The sequence below is a fragment of the Periplaneta americana genome, chromosome 11, assembly GCF_040183065.1.
Source record: "Periplaneta americana isolate PAMFEO1 chromosome 11, P.americana_PAMFEO1_priV1, whole genome shotgun sequence".
Lineage (NCBI taxonomy): Eukaryota > Metazoa > Arthropoda > Insecta > Blattodea > Blattidae > Periplaneta > Periplaneta americana.
Window position 1 is genome coordinate 162,575,022 of NC_091127.1, and position 17,966 is coordinate 162,592,987.

The window sequence follows — 17,966 nt, forward strand, 5'->3', positions numbered from 1 at the left end:
GCCATTTTAAATTCTGATCAATAATGATACCCAGATATTTGACATACGTGGCTTCTTTCAATATCTACTCCATGATTTGAATTTCAGAATGACGCATGGTACAACAATTATTATAGTAATTTTATACAGACTATACCTAAACACACATAACAAAATTACATTATTTCCTAGCCTTTAAATCAGTTTAGTACAGTAGAGCGTCTCGTTTAGGCACAGTGAAAACGTAAACAAAGTGCAGGTAACGTGTGGAGGGAGGACGAGCCGTACGATAAACTCGAGGGGTGCACAAGGTTTTAGTTACAACATTTATGGCGGAGCATTAATTGAAATTATATTTTCCAAAAACACACACAAAACAAAACAAAAAAACACAAATTGCATTACGTTATCATATACACATTTTAACAAACAAGCAATTGTAACGTTGAAATAATTCAACATAAATCAAATTTTGCTGCTTACATGATGTTGCTTTCAAGCAGCAATTTTTACGGTCATGAATTTCATTCTCTATATGACTAACATAATATCACTGTCTTCTGTACTGTACCTGAATAAATTGAACTTTGAGAAGGGATATAGTGTTGTCACTTCAGACTACTGGGTGTTCAGTTCAAAGTGTGTCATGGCTCGCTGTATGCCGTCACGTAGCTAGTCGATGAGCCTAGAGAATTCAATCTTCCTACAATTCCGCAGAGGTGTATTACTTATCTGCCAGAGAAGTTGCCTAGCAAGTATGGCGTTCATTCTGAAGAGTACTTAACGATATGTACCGTAACGCCGGTAGTGGCAGGAATGTGAACTGTTTCGAAACATGTACATGTACTGAGGTGAGTTTTTTCTTACTGTCGGGATATGGGGAGAGGGTTAAGACGATTATTTAGTATTTGTTGACATTAACTTCGACGGTCAACATGGACACGGAGCATTTGATTTGTATTGTGGAATGTTGCCGTACGCAACCGATAACAAATACCCTGCGTACGACTTGCCCGCGCAAAACACGGTTCGAAAGAGGTTATGGTAGCACACAGACCGTACAGACCGCCATCTGTTGCTACGACGTTCAAGTTATACCGTACAAGTTCTCAAGTTCAGATTGAACGCCTTGATTAATAGGCAACTTCTCTGACACCAAAGCTGAAACTCGCTTCAAATCGCTGACTCATCAACAGTGACGTCATAACACACTTTGAAATTAACAGCCAGTAGTATACTGTAGTTTTATTAATTCGGCCACAGAAGACGGTTGTTTGCTTTCTGCGGAGTCAGAACACGCGGCAGCCAACCTGCTGCGTTTAGTACAGAGCGAGCGAGCGACCGACCGCACGTATATATCATGACCAGACGTCTCCAAAAGCCTACTCGCGAGTAAGCCCCTGAACGGAACCGAAGCCAGTACGTAATGAGCGCGCTCCGCCTCACCCATCCCCACCTGTACTGTACTCAATGTTTATGCGCAAACGAAGAGCAGTGGCGGACTGCCATTATCACTGTGTTGGTCGGAATGTTCCACCGTTTCACAATGTCTTCTAATCATGGACGCAGTACATTCAAGGATGAATAGGAAGAGAAACTTTTTTGTGTTAGTGGGGAGAACGTGAAATGCTTAATTTGTTCGAAAATTCTTAAAGGTGTGTTAAAATTCAACATGCGACGACAATACTCGACTCTTCACAGAGAATATCATACAATTACAGGCATATTTGACATGTGAAAATAATTTATTTTATGGCTATCATTGTTGGTTATACATAATAATCAATATATTACAATACGTTTACACTCAGTTCCGCATGACAAACATATAGTTTTTAGTTTAATTTTAGGTGAAATACATAGGCCTACAAATATTTTTATAAATATAAAACAAGAAAATACAAACACAAATCACACACGTGTCCTCAGTCTTAAACAAAAAAAGCTTTCTGCTAGCTATGTTCTAGCTTGGAATATTGGAAAATCAATGAAGCCCTTTACAGAAGCATCATTTGTAAAATCGTGCATACAGGACGTTACTAAATACTGTGTCCAGAACAAAGTCAAAGTTTAAGAGAATTAAATTGTTTCCAATTACAGTTCAGAGAAGGAATTTCAAGATTGTAGATGTAATTTAATCTGAAGTCGAAACCACAATTAACCAGTTTGAAGCTTACTCACTTGCATTGGACGAAAGCACAGATAGAAATGACAAAGCTCACCTAGCCATTTTCATCCGAGGAGTTAATGAACATTTTCCTGTGTCTGAATGTCTTCTAGATGTAATTACAAAATACAACTGGAGAAGATCTTTTCCAGGCACTGAAAGGCACCATAGAACTGAAGAGGTTGAATTTGCAATGGCTTGTGTCCATAGCAATAGACGGGGCTCCAGCTTCATAGTATGTCAAAATAATATACAGAGTGATTTATATAGAACTGACACATTTCTTTCTTTAATTGTTTCAAAACGAATTGTGCTAGCGACAACTTATTATACCTAAAATGTAGAGGAATTTTGGGAGATTATTTACCTCTATAGCAAATGTTGAAAATGTCCTCCATCCTGCATAAGGCACAACTCAACACGTCGTTCCATGTTACTGGCCACTCGTTGGAGGACTCTGTTGTTAGCTTGAATCTCCTGTGTGATGTTGTGCTTCAGATCGTCCAATGTCTGGGGACGTGTGGCGTAAACACTGTCTTTTAAGTAACCCCATAGAAAGAAGTCCGGCGTTGTCAAATCCGGAGATCTCTTCCTGGAAATTATTCGGTCGTCAGGATAAATGGAACCATGCTTCATCTGTGAACCATGTGATGGACAATATGGCAGGATTTTGTACAATGAACGTCTGAAACCAACGACAATAATTCAATCTTTTTTCCTTATCTGGTTCCTGTAGCTGATGAACAACCGTAACCCTATATGGCTTTAGGCTCTCTGACACATTGAGTAGGTGTACCCTGTCTCCTGCGACAAACGTCTTAATGATTTTTTGGGTGACTGCTCCAGTCCTGCTCTTACGTCAGCAACAACCGTGGGAAGCCTAGATGAACGATGCTTGCCCTTTTCACTCACCAGAGATCCAGTTGTTCCCAATTTGTTTACCAGTCCCAGTATTGTGTTTCTTTTGGGAGGATTGCGAACACCAAATTCTCTCTGTTATGCCCTTTGAGTAGCTGTAATTGAATTCGTAATCCAGTATTGCTTCAGAAGGAAGAGTCGTTGATTTAATGTGTACTGCATTTTCACGTTGACACAAAATGTCGAAAACAGCTGCCAACAATAGGAATAAAACATAAACATCTGCGCATCTAGTGACAAGGAATCGAAACTCCAGAACATTGTGCTTAATTTGGTGCTAAAATTGGGTCAGTGCTGCCAACAATAGGAATAAAACATAAACATTTGCGCATCTAGTGACAAGGAATCGAAACTCCAGAACATTCTGCTTAATTTGGTGCTAAAATTGGGTCATTGAATGAATTTCCAACGGAATAATTAAAGAAAGAAATGTGTCAGTTCTATATAAATCACTCTGTACAAACGTATGATATTTCTTATTCTTTTGATGTTATTATTTGTAAACATTAGCAGACCATTGCCGCGATCCCCCACTGATCGCTCCCATCTGTTGAGGTACGAGTCTCTCCCCCTTCTCTAGTCGTACAGCACACTGTGTTCGGCGGGCAGCATCGAGAGCACGAATGACGATACGCTTTTTGGAGGCCTCTGATCATGACTCTCGGTCGGTCGTTTGTATTGGAATGCAGAACACTAGTCTTAAACAATGGTAACAAATATAGTGATACAAATTACTTAATATTAGTAATGTTCAGTACATTGGGAGTTGTCTTCTTATGCACTCCAGGTACAACATTATCGCGAGGAAATACTGCAGCACTAAAATTTATATTTGTAATTACAGATATACACAGATGCAATGGTACTGCTTCCATCAGACTTGAGTCTCAAGTATCATTTGCACAGAGGTTCTAAGGCCTATTTCTACTACTTCGACTACCGAGGGACGAACAGCTTTTGCTCACTGATTGCAGATCCAACGGAAGACCAGGGTAGGTCTTTAGGAATTATGTAGGCTACATTCTTTTCAGGATTGGTTCCATTTGACTTTTTTTCTATTTATGTTTTTCTGATTATTTATTTGATATTTCATATTTATTTATGCCAAATTAAGAATATAAAATTTATTTATTTATTTGTTTATTTACTTATTTATTTATTTTTATCTATCTATCTATCTATCTATCTATCTATCTATCTATCTATCTATCTATCTATCTATCTATCTATCTATCTATCTATCTATCTATCTATCTATCTATCTATCTATCTATCTATCTATCTATCTATCTATCTATCTATCTATCTATCTATCTATCTATCTATCTATCTATCTATCTATCTATCTATCTATCTATCTATCTATCTATCTATCTATCTATCTATCTATCTATCTATCTATCTATCTATCTATCTATCTATCTATCTATCTATCTATCTATCTATCTATCTATCTATCTATCTATCTATCTATCTATCTATCTATCTATCTATCTATCTATCTATCTATCTATCTATCTATCTATCTATCTATCTATCTATCTATCTATCTATCTATCTATCTATCTATCTATCTATCTATCTATCTATCTATCTATCTATCTATCTATCTATCTATCTATCTATCTATCTATCTATCTATCTATCTATCTATCTATCTATCTATCTATCTATCTATCTATCTATCTATCTATCTATCTATCTATCTATCTATCTATCTATCTATCTATCTATCTATCTATCTATCTATCTATCTATCTATCTATCTATCTATCTATCTATCTATCTATCTATCTATCTATCTATCTATCTATCTATCTATCTATCTATCTATCTATCTATCTATCTATCTATCTATCTATCTATCTATCTATCTATCTATCTATCTATCTATCTATCTATCTATCTATCTATCTATCTATCTATCTATCTATCTATCTATCTATCTATCTATCTATCTATCTATCTATCTATCTATCTATCTATCTATCTATCTATCTATCTATCTATCTATCTATCTATCTATCTATCTATCTATCTATCTATCTATCTATCTATCTATCTATCTATCTATCTATCTATCTATCTATCTATCTATATCTGTCTGTCTATCCATCCATCCATCCATCCATCCATCCATCTATCTATCTCATCAATCTTTGTTCACGTCATGGGGGATTAGAATAAAATATATAAAAAATCAGATACATCCTTATGAGCAAAGCTCGTGTTCGGATGTATGATGTTAAGGTTGCTACATTTTATTTATGAAACCTTTATACAGGGTGTTTCCGGGCAAGTGTTACTAACTTTCAGGGATGATGGGGAAGGGCACATGTATCAATTTGAGATAAGGAACCCTGGTCCGAAAATGACTGAGTCCAAAGTTATAAGCAAAAATTATTGTGTGGAAATGGAATAATTTTATTCCTCTGTACACCTTATTTATGTGTATTTATCTGTACATCTTACACATACTGTATTCATCTGACGTTGTTTACGTTGTCTACTTACAGTATTCCGTTCAGTGCGCTGTCTGAGGGATAGGGACAGGAAACTACACTAAAGCAATGCAGATAGCGTAATGTGTAACGGACATGGTCGGTCCTGATATGCACGTCTGTAGACAGCAGTGTATGTGTACAAGTTGCAGTGTCCAGTCGATCAGCCCTAGTGAAATGGAGGAGTATACGAGAGCGGAATATGCAGACCTGATTTTCGAATACGGATGAGTCAATGGGAACAGTAGACAAGTCACGTACCCACGTAGGAGACATCCGGCCCATACCATCTTTCTATGACTAGGGAAGGAGGGCACGTGGTGCCAAATGACAATTCCATTTCCACACAAATATTTTTGCTTATAACTTTCGACTCAGTCATTTTCGGACCATGGTTCCTTATCTCAAATTGATGCATGTGACCTTCCCCATCATCCCTGAAAGTTTGTAACACCAGCCCGGAAACTACCTGTATTTATGGAACATATTTATTTGTTTTATTTATTTTTTGTTTAACATTTTTTGCTTACTTTCTTACTTACTTACTCACTCACTCACACTATATACGAACTTTGATCAGACAACTGAATTGAAGGAGTGCCTAGATAAACTCCCGAAAGGATGGAGGGAATCACTAGTAGCCAAGTTTTTTGGTTAGCTTGTAACAATAGGTAAATAATAGTCACTATCCAATTAACAATTTTAATAAACTTTGAAAACAATGACAAAAGAGCAGGATATATTAATAATCTAATATATATATATTTATATATATATATATAAATAAATAAATAAATAAATAAAAAATAGGTTGCAGCCGCCAAATTACTCTTCAAGGAACGACCACTCATATAAATTGAGGGAAAGAAGGCAGAGGACGGACACTGGAAAGTTTTCTTTTCCCAATCGTACTATCAGGGACTGGAATGCTTTACCTGCAGACTTACTAAAGACTTTACCAACAACCAAAAATGTATTTAAAAATAGGCTTAAGGACCTTACTAATAGACGGTAATTATACACAGTATTTAAAGGGTGTAAATGATATGTTGTTACTGAAGTGTTGTATCAGTGAAGAATTATGTTGTGTCAGTGAAGTGTGTTGTATCAGTGAAGAAGTATGTCGTGTCAGTGAAGTGTGTTGTATCAGTGAAGAAGTATGTCGTGTCAGTGAAGTGTGTTGTATCAGTGAAGAAGTATGTCGTGTCAGTGAAGTGTGTTGTATCAGTGAAGAAGTATGTTGTGTCAGTGAAGTGTGTTGTATCAGTGAAGAAGTATGTTGTGTCAGTGAAGTGTGTTGTATCAGTGAAGAAGTATGTCGTGTCAGTGAAGTGTGTTGTATCAGTGAAGAAGTATGTCGTGTCAGTGAAGTGTGTTGTATCAGTGAAGAAGTATGTTGTGTCAGTGAAGTGTGTTGTATCAGTGAAGAAGTATGTTGTGTCAGTGAAGTGTGTTGTATCAGTGAAGAAGTATGTCGTGTCAGTGAAGTGTGTTGTATCAGTGAAGAAGTATGTTGTGTCAGTGAAGTGTGTTGTATCAGTGAAGAAGTATGTTGTGTCAGTGAAGTGTGTTGTATCAGTGAAGAAGTATGTTGTGTCAGTGAAGTGTGTTGTATCAGTGAAGAATTATGTTGTGTCAGTGAAGTGTGTTGTATCAGTGAAGAAGTATGTCGTGTCAGTGAAGTGTGTTGTATCAGTGAAGAAGTATGTTGTGTCAGTGAAGTGTGTTGTATCAGTGAAGAAGTATGTCGTGTCAGTGAAGTGTGTTGTATCAGTGAAGAAGTATGTCGTGTCAGTGAAGTGTGTTGTATCAGTGAAGAAGTATGTTGTGTCAGTGAAGTGTGTTGTATCAGTGAAGAAGTATGTTGTGTCAGTGAAGTGTGTTGTATCAGTGAAGAAGTATGTTGTGTCAGTGAAGTGTGTTGTATCAGTGAAGAATTATGTTGTGTCAGTGAAGTGTGTTGTATCAGTGAAGAAGTATGTCGTGTCAGTGAAGTGTGTTGTATCAGTGAAGAAGTATGTTGTGTCAGTGAAGTGTGTTGTATCAGTGAAGAAGTATGTCGTGTCAGTGAAGTGTGTTGTATCAGTGAAGAAGTATGTCGTGTCAGTGAAGTGTGTTGTATCAGTGAAGAAGTATGTCGTGTCAGTGAAGTGTGCTGTGTAAGTGAAACGTGTTCCTGTCAGTGAAGCTTTATAGTTTATAGTGGCAGTGCAAAGAATTTGAACAGTGAAATGTTTTTGAAGTGTTAGTGAAATCAGGATAGAATCAGTGAAATGTGTCGTAGTTCCAGTGCAGTGAGTGAGTTGACAGCGAAATGAGTGTAATGTTGAAAGGTACTTGTGCAGATATGAACATATACTCGTGGGTTTTAGTTCGATCTTAGTTTTAAGATACAAATTAGAATATTTCAAATGTTATTTTAAGTGATCGTTTCATTTAATTTAGTATATTCCCTGTTGTTGTTATTATTATTAATTATTAGCATTATTATTAATTGTATTTTTAATTAATACGTTCATTATTGTCATTATTGAGTGTAATTAGTTACCACTGCCCCCTGGTATATACCCATTGCAGTGTGAATAAATACATACATAAACTACATAAATAAAGAACTTAATGCCTAAAGCCACAAAACTTTCACAACACCTCAAGCTAGCAGGGTACGTGTAGTCTGCCAGAATTAAAGCCGGTTCAGTTTAGTTCATAACCCCACAGCCGCCACTTCAGCAGGTGTAAAATACATCGCACAAAATTTTCTCAATTCTTTACAAATTATTTGTGAGTCTGTTAGCAGAAGATCAATGTGTTATCTAGAGACTTCTTCGGAGTAATTTATATGAATGTATCTTTCAGTTCATTTCTCAAATAATGTACTTGCCGCAGGGGTGTGTCACATGGACGAGATGCTATACCTGTTCCCACAGGACCTCTTGTTCCCGAATTCCACCAGAACAGACGCGGACGATCTGATGGTGGACACGCTCACTGCCTTGTGGACAGACTTTGCTCGCACAGGGTAAGTGTTTTCGGACATTTTGTGTAATTAAGTGAATATTCAGATGTAAGTAATTAGATATGGAAAGAATATGGAATACACACTAATCATTCATATACAGGGTGTATCTAAATTCACTACTCAAACTTCTAGGATTGATAGGGACCAAAACAAACTTTTTTTGTTAAATGACCATGGGTCGGAAAGTAATAATTATTAATGACAAAAACAGAAACTATACTGTACTGTAAGGAATGAAGAATACAGTTCTAACGTTACTTATGACCAGACTTCGAGACTTCGGACCCAATAGAGCAGTTCAGTGGGAAATCCGCATAACGGCGTACTGAGTATAGTGGTAAACCGTACAGTGGGTGGGGTACTGTAGAGTGAATGCCAACAAATACGCAAAGGAAAACGCTCTGGATTTGAAGGTTCTGACGAATAATTTGGTTTTCATACAAACTGTGTCTGAAACTATTACACGGTTAGAAAAGTCAGAGCAAGAGATGCCGGAAGCCCTCAAATTAATTTAGAAAATGATGCAGAGAATTAATGAGACACCAAGTACACCGGTTACTGAACGTGTAAAACAGAAGTGGAAATCAATTTTATGTAAAAATAACGGATATGGAACACTGTATAACATAAACAGCAAATTAGTGGACGTAGAGTCACCCGAGAATAAAGGACTGTCTTTTAGAGACTGCAATGATGTTAGGTTTTTTCGTTTTGCTCCTATCACTTCATGCGACGTAGAGTGCAGCTTTCTACAGTACAAACTTTGGCAGATAACCGAAAATATTTACGTTTGAGACACTGAAAATGTATCTTGTAGTAGGTACATTGCAATTCGGTACTGTAACTACATTTCCTAAAGACGACCAATAAAATAAATGAAAAAAATTAAAATTGCTACATGCTTATTTCCACCATTAACACTGTGTATAATTAAACACAAATGCTTATAAAAGACAGGAGAATAAATTATTTTCACATTCTTTTGACATTATCATTGTGTAATGTATATTTACTTTTAGAATGTACATATGTGTGTTTCCCCATACTACCGTACTCTACTATAAATAGCAACGTTGTTACCTCAACACATCTCTATCTACAGTACCTGCAGCGAGTCAACAACCTATAGTGCATGCACAGTAAACTTAGTGTATCGGGTCCCAAGTCTCGAAGCCTGCTTATGACACTCATTCCTCAAAGTCATTTCAATTTGTAATAATTTACAAAAACTGTTCAAAAGTGTGTTCTCCTGAACCAATACAAACTCTGCAACGACGTTTCATTGCCTGTCGTACACGTTCAAGTAAAGCGTCAGAAGCTGCAAGCATTCGAGCGACGAGCTTTTCCTTCGATTTAATTGGAGTCTCGTACACCAGACTCTTCAAGTGTCCCCACACACAGAAGTCAAGTGAGGTGAAATCGGGAGAACAAGCAGGCCATCCAATGGGTCCACCGCGACCAATCCACTTGACATCCTATATATATATATATATATATATATCTCGGAGACTGAGTTCGTGAATAAATGTTCTGAAAAAGTGAATGAGATCTTATTTGAATGTTATTCATGACATTTTTGTTTCAATAGTTTTTATTGTGAGAGTTGACAGAGGAAACAGTTTCGTAAAAAGTTGTGAGAAAAATAGTAGTTGTCATTCCAGCGATGGTCCGTTATCGCTCGCCATATCATTATATCATTGTGTCCGACTAGCGTTTGTAATCCCGTAAAAACGTCATATATAGATAATTAACTAGCCTTATCCCATTAAATAAAAATGAGATATTATCTATCCACTTTCGTCAACCGCATTTGATATTTCAAAGCATTTGAAAGGTATCCTTTTGTTATCAATTCATCATCATCATCATCATCACCATCATCATCATTATTATTATTATTATTATTATTATTATTATTATTATTATTATTACTATTATTATTACTTCGAAATATGTATTATATGTATTTCTCGTGTTAAATTTTACCGTATCTGGTTAACATGTTTCTACCTGTTATTGGCCTTCTTCAGAACTGGTTGTTGCTGGTCTTGGCGCCCTTTGTTTTGTTTCCTGTGGGGGTGTGTTTGTGCAGTTTGCGCCAAGACCAGCAACAACCAGTTCTGAAAAAGGCCAATATCAGGCCGAAACATGTTAACCAGATACGGTAAAATTTAACACGAGAAAGACATATAATACATATTCCGAAGTGATATAGTGTTAAAAGTTGTGTAATCAAAATATATTATTATTATTATTATTATTATTATTATTATTATTATTATTATTATTATTATTATTATTATATTGTTATTATTATATTAATTTTACTTTTTAACTTCACTCTAGAATATGTAATTAGGAAAGTTCAGGATAACAGACAGGGTTTGAAGTTGAACGGGTTACATCAGCTTCTTGTCTTTGCGGATGATGTGAATAGGTAGAAGAAAATCCACAAATTATTAGAGAAAACACGGAAATTTTATTTGAAGCAAGTAAAGCGATAGCTTTGAAAGTAAATCCCGAAAAAACAAAGTATATGATTATGTCTCGTGACCAGAGTATTGTACGAAATGGAAATATAAAATTTGGAGATTTATCTTTCGAAGAGGTGGAAAAATCCAAATATCTTGGAGCAACAATAACAAATATAAATGACACTCGGGAGGAAATTAAACACAGAATAAATATTGAAAATCCCTGTTATTATTCGGTCGAGAAGCTTTTATCATCTATTCTGCTGTCAAAAAATCTTAAAGTTAGAATTTATAAAACAGTTACATTACCTCTCACTTTGAGAGAGGAACAGAGATTAAGGGTGTTTGAGAATAAGGTTCTAAGAGACTAAGAGGGATGAATTTACAGGAGAATGGAAAAAGTTACACAACGCAGAACTGCAAGCATTGTTTTCTTCACCTGACATAATTAGGAATATTAAATCCAGACGTTTGAGATGGGCAGGGCATGTAGCACGTATGTGCGAATCCAGAAATGCATATGGAGTTTTAGTTGGGAGGCCGGAGGATAGGGACCGATGGCGGGCTTATGTGAGGGCGGCAATGAACCTGCTGGTTCCTTAAAAGCCATTTGTAAGTAAGTATTATATTATTTGTATTATTATATCATTATTTTTATTGTTATTATATTATTTTACTATTATTTTATTATTATTACTGGGCGTATTATTATTATTATTATTATTATTATTATTATTATTATTATTGTTATTGTTATTATTATTATTATTTTATTACTATTTTTATAATTATTATCATTATTATTATTTCAATCATAATAATTCAATGTTATTGACAGGAACCCTACACCGAAAGGCAGCAAGCTGCATAAATGGATGCCAGTTTCTTCGCCAGATGAAGTAGAGTACGCTCACATCGACGCAAATGGTGTGCACATTGGACACAACTTGCTGCAGGATCGCATCCAATTCTGGGAACCGTTAATATTCAAGGATGGAGTAGTGCACTCGGAAAGGGACGAACTTTAGAATCATTGTAGAATGCTAATTATTTTAGTAATACCCCTGATCACATGTATAACAGATTGGCCATCGTAATGTTAAAAACGGTAGCATGTCAAAGAGAACAACCACCAAGATCACCACCGTCGATTTAAAACAACCGCTAGATGGACGTACAGTTTCTCCATGCAATTCAATTTTTTTTTTTTTTTTTTGGTCTGATCTGTCATTATTTAAGTACCAGGTAGCAAAATGGACCCATGCCTTTTACAAGAGTGAAGTGTTTTACAAGAAATGGTTCTGGCATTTTGAATATAATCACTAAATAGCATTATATTTAGTGACTCATACAGTTGAGAGTTACTGATGTCATATTCTGCTCCCGTGATTGTCCTACATACCGATCTTTGCATTCCATCCAGTCTTTTAATATGACGTATATGAGTATTTGACTAAATTTCACAATAAGTATTTAATGAATTTCAATCTTAAGGCATATAAACTTGCAAATGTTTATTTGCTATTTAATATCAATATATGAACGTTTTCGCCGTCTAGGGCATCTTCAGATATAACAAAACATATTATCTGGACCTATAATAGTATATTATGCAAATAACAAGGAAAATAGAGAACAATATATGTGATACATGAAATTCATGAGCTTTATGTAGATATAACATGATACAGGATGAATATTGAGATAATCTTTGAATTTGAACTTAGACTGGACGAATGTTTTATTTTATACATATAGCTCATGTTACAATTAATATACAATGTTTAAAATTTGTCAATGATGTTAATTTTAAAATTTACAATGATGATAATAAAATATCTAAAGTAATCATGGCTAAAAGTTGTCGTAAGTTACAAGATAGTATACGTAGTTAATGTTCGTGTGTTTTGTAATTATTTCACTTAGAGGGGCCGTTGGCATTTGAAAGAATGTTGTTTGACGTTGATGACTACTTTACAATTGATATACAGTGATTAATTTAGTCAATGTTAAAATTTAAATTTTATAATGAAGATAATAAAATATTTAGAGTAATCATGGCTGAGAATTGTCGTAAGTTCAAGATAGTTTTCGTAGTTGATGTTGTGTGTTTTGTAATTGTTTCACCTGAAAATAGAGATTAAGAGATAATAATAAATGCAAAATATAGACAAGTTATTATATAGAGAAGCAGATAATTATTATTATTATAAGATTACTTGTTAAAAATGTTGTTTGTGTTAAAGAATTACTGTTGGGTGTAATTAGTTGAGATATTGAATAAATGCTCGTTGATTGTGAATGTAGTGGAATGTACGATAAATTTCGTAATAGATAAATCATGAGTTAGGTATGACTTTTAATCATTCATTGAAAATTAATAGAAAGATCAATATTATAACTCGTAATAATTAGTAATTAGTAATTCTTTAACACAAACAACATTTTTAACAAGTAATCTTATAATAATAATAATTATCTGCGTCTCCATATAACTTGTCTATATTTTGCATTTATTATTATCTCTTAATCTCTATTTTCAGGTGAAACAATTACAAAACACACAACATCAACCACGAAAACTATCTTGAACTTACGACAATTCTCAGCCATGATTACTCTAAATATTTTATTATCTTCATTATAAAATTTAAATTTTAACATTGACTAAATTAATCACTGTATATCAATTGTAAAGTAGTCATCAACGTCAAACAACATTCATTCAAATGCCAACGGCCTCTCTAAGTGAAATAATTACAAAACACACGAACATTAACTATGTATACTATCTTGTAACTTACGACAACTTTTAGCCATGACTACTTTAAATATTTTATCATCATCATTGTAAATTTTAAAATTAACATCATTGACAAATTTTAAACATTGTATATTAATTGTAACATGAGCTATATGTATAAAATAAAATATTCGTCCAGTCTAAGTTCAAATTCAAAGATTATCTCAATATTCATCCTGTATCATGTTATATCTACATAAAGCTCATGAATTTCATGTATCACATATATTGTTCTCTATTTTCCTTGTTATTTGCATAATATACTATTATAGGTCCAGATAATATGTTTTGTTATATCTGAAGATGCCCTAGACGGCGAAAGCGTTCATATATTGTTATTAAATAGCAAATAAACATTTGCAAGTTTATATGCCTTAAGATTGAAATTCATTAAATACTTATTAATAATTTACCAGGCATATTGATATATTAAAATGAATTGTAAATTTCACAAGCATACAACGTATATGAACGGATCAGACAAGTGTATAATAAAACTTTGACTTTAAGAGAGATGCGACTTTTGAAAAGAGGATACAGCAGCATGAAACGTTGAAACGTTCTGTCTCTGATTAAATTTATATGTTGTCTGTAAGTCAATCTTCTATCAAGGTAAACGTCGAGATATTTTACAGCCGAATTAAAAGGTATGTTTTGTTGTTGAACTGTGAGTTCTTCTGGTAAATGTGGGAATCTTTTAGTGAAAACCACTGCCTGTGACTTAGTTCCATTAATATTTATTCGCCATTTTGTTGACCATTGTGTAAGTAAATCAAGAGCTGCTTGCATTTGTTGACAGGCGAAAATAATATTATAATGTCTTGTATAGAGAACTGTGTCATCTGCATAGAGCATATGTAAGCATTCAGGTTTCTTTGGAAGGTCTTGTACGTAAATGGAGTACAAAGTAGGTCCCAGAACTGATCGTTGAGGAATTCCAGCTTCAATAACTCGAGAACTTGAAAGTGATGATCCACATCGAACTGTACAATTCAAATGAGAGTTATGACGTAATTCCTCCTACTGTCGCTAGATGGCAGTATAGTAAACTTGATAAAAGTTGTTGCCGTCGAACCTATAAGACTGATCAATCTGTCATAATAGTGATCGGGGTAATACACGTAAATTATTGTTTTATAATGTTCCTAGCTTACTCCACTCCTCTTGATGGAAGTAAGCCCATTTTTGTTCACTTTTATTTCACATTTCACAAATACGTGTTTATTTTCACTTTCGCATTATGCACAGAACCCCGTTTGTGTCGGAAAAATCAATTGCTATTCATAAAATTTAACCTACAATCGAAACCTTCTTCAGGAAAAGAATTCTGGACAGAAATATTTTTGTGAACTTCTTAGTAAATGGGGCTTGAAAGGAAACGTAACAAAAATGAAATGTTTGGTTGCTGATAGTAACGAAAATATTGATATAGGCATAGGACTAGTCACTTTTAAAGCTGTGAATAATTTTAAGTTCCTTGGATCAATAAAATCAGTACAACAGAACAATGTGAAGTGGATGTGATCCTCAAGTTGGGCAAGCATGAATGGGAGTGAAGAGTCTCAATTTTATTTTATGGCGTCATAATATATCAAGAAATGAAAAAATAGTGATATTATATAGAGTAATTATGATCTTTCTTTGCAAAACTTACCATTTCCAAAAACCTGTTTTTAGAGGAAACGCACGTTTCTGCTGCCATCGCTACAAGCAAAAATCAAATAGGAATTTACACTTGCAATATTTTTCATTTAATTTTGCTCCTCTTGGAGAATTTCTGTTGCGGTCTTGTGGACATACTGGGTGTTCAGTTCAAAGTGTGTCATGGCTCGCTGTATGGCGTCATATGGCTAGTCGATGAGCCTAGAGAATTCAATCTTCCTACACTTCCGCAGAGGTGTATTACTTATGTGTCAAAGAAATTGCCTGGCAAGTACGGCGTACATTCTGAAGAGTACTTACCGATATGTACGGTAACGCCGGTAGTGGCAGGAATGTGAACTGTCTGGAAACACGTACTGAGGTGAGTTTTTTTCCTACTGTCAGGATATGGAGAGAGGCTTAAGACGATTACTTACGTATTTGTTGACATTAACTTCGACGGTCAACATGGACACGGAGCATTTGATTTGTGTTGTGGAATGTTGCCGTACGCAACCGATGACAAATACCCTGCGTACGACTTGGCCGCGCAAAACACGGTTCGAAAGATGTTATGGTACCACACAGATCGTACAGACCGCCATCTGTTGCTACGACGTTCAAGTTATACCGTACACGTTCTCAAGTTCAGATTGAACGCCTTGATTAATAGGCAACTTGTCTGACATAAAAGCTGAAACTCGCTTCAAATCGCTGACTCACAACAGTGACTTCATGACACACTTTGAAACGAACACCCAGTAGTTTTCCATGGAAGGGAAGTAGCTCATTTTTGTTCTGGATGTAATTAATTATGGAAAATAATTGTATTCTTTCATTGAGAATTCCCAGGAATTTAGCATTATTTTGCATAAAATAATGTCATCAATAGATAGGGCTACCTAACTTAAAATATTTTAATGAATCCACTCTTAGTTGAAAACTTCAAATTTTGGAGATAGTGAGTTTTGGAAAGAAAGCTCACATTATTGTTGAGAGTATCCTGAGGTGTAACTGCTGTGAGTGCTGGACACTTAGTGACAGAGAAAACAAATGAAAGCAGTTGATACTGAATCTCGTAGGCGTACAGTATTATTAGAGTTCCTTGTATGAATCATCTTAGACATGTAGGCCTATAAACTAGAACTAAAATAAATTATTTAAAGTTAAATGTGTTATTCCGATAAGTATTAGCAATATTTAATGATTAAATATATTTTCCGTCTGAAAGACTTGCTAAATTATTTACAAAAAGCAAATATTATGGCATATAATGATGTCTCATTGTATTCAATGTAATTTAACACAATCGTTTTCGTCTCATGGCGTCATCAGGCTTAAATTACAATTACAATATCTAATGTAGAACATAATAGACTATTATACATGTGTATCAATATTTAGTACAGGGACATCATTTTATTTTTACTAACATTTTTAATATTAACCTGGCTATACCTTTCTATTAACAATTAAACAGGAAACACCGTTTGCTACCCTTTCCACGACGGAGTTCGATGATACTGGCGTAAAATACAAATCACTTTACTAGGTATAGGAGGGAAGAAAAGTAGTTCATCCATTTATGTAAACTAGGAAATATCGCAATTTTGAGTTTGATAATTTTCATTAGGTTTTTGTTTAATCAAAATACAGTACTGTATTAACACTTAGTGTTTTTACACACGAATTGAGCTATCCATTCGGAAGTATTAATTATGCAGTGTACTGTATATTGTACTGTTATAGCACATTAGCGTACAATATAGAGAATGAAGTTAAATTGAAAAATAATCATAATATGGATATTTAAACACATTTTAGAAAATGGTGGCCGTTCATTTTGATACAGGCTTCAGTTATTTTGTGCATATTATCGCACTATAGACTATTGTACCTAATTCCAATTACCAGTTTCGTCCTTCGTACAAGTAACTCATGTTGAAATAATTCTGTACCTACTCTATAAAAGAGTACCTTACGCACTGCAAATTCAATCTTCACTTCTGCCCGATCCGAAAAGATAAAATCACTCAGAAATGCTATCTACTGTCCGTTCAAGTGGTTTTGTCGCAGGGTTGTAGAAAGGGGGGGGGAAATCACGTGACAGTTAATTACTTAAGGAGGCCCTTTTATTTAAGTTATTTTAAACACTTGTATAATATTACGTAGACGTCCAATTCCTAACAGAAATTAATGTTTTCAGAAAAGAGCTAAGATAGCCCAGCTACTAGACTTAACAGAGGGGCCAACAGAAGCAGGTGGGGGAAACCGGGATGCGACATAGGGAAACGGACGATAGTACCCGTACGAAAATATGATTCAATATTGTAAGCTCTTTCGTCACTGGAAAACGCGAACATATTTCTGAAACGTACTATACTCAGTAACTCGGTACTGCTTACACGCCCTCGGCTCTGTGTCGTGAACGGTTGTAAGTTTACTAGTAGAAGGGGTGGGAGTG

At 34.9% G+C, this 17,966-nt stretch overlaps 1 protein-coding gene across 3 annotated transcripts in view; it reads left to right on the forward strand.

Annotated features, from left to right (window-relative positions):
- Nucleotides 1-17,966, forward strand: part of LOC138709531 (esterase FE4-like) — a 93,028-nt gene that overhangs the window by 64,478 nt on the left and 10,584 nt on the right. The window contains exons 6-8 of one of the 3 annotated variants that reach the window (XM_069840359.1): nt 3,909-4,056; nt 8,452-8,584; nt 11,897-12,226. In XM_069840359.1, the coding sequence (XP_069696460.1) occupies nt 3,909-4,056; nt 8,452-8,584; nt 11,897-12,086 (471 nt within the window). In that variant the 3' untranslated portion in view covers nt 12,087-12,226. Of the gene's footprint in view, nt 1-3,908; nt 4,057-8,451; nt 8,585-11,896; nt 12,227-17,966 lie in introns of those variants that run through there. The other 2 variants (XM_069840357.1, XM_069840358.1) reach the window with 2 other exon arrangements.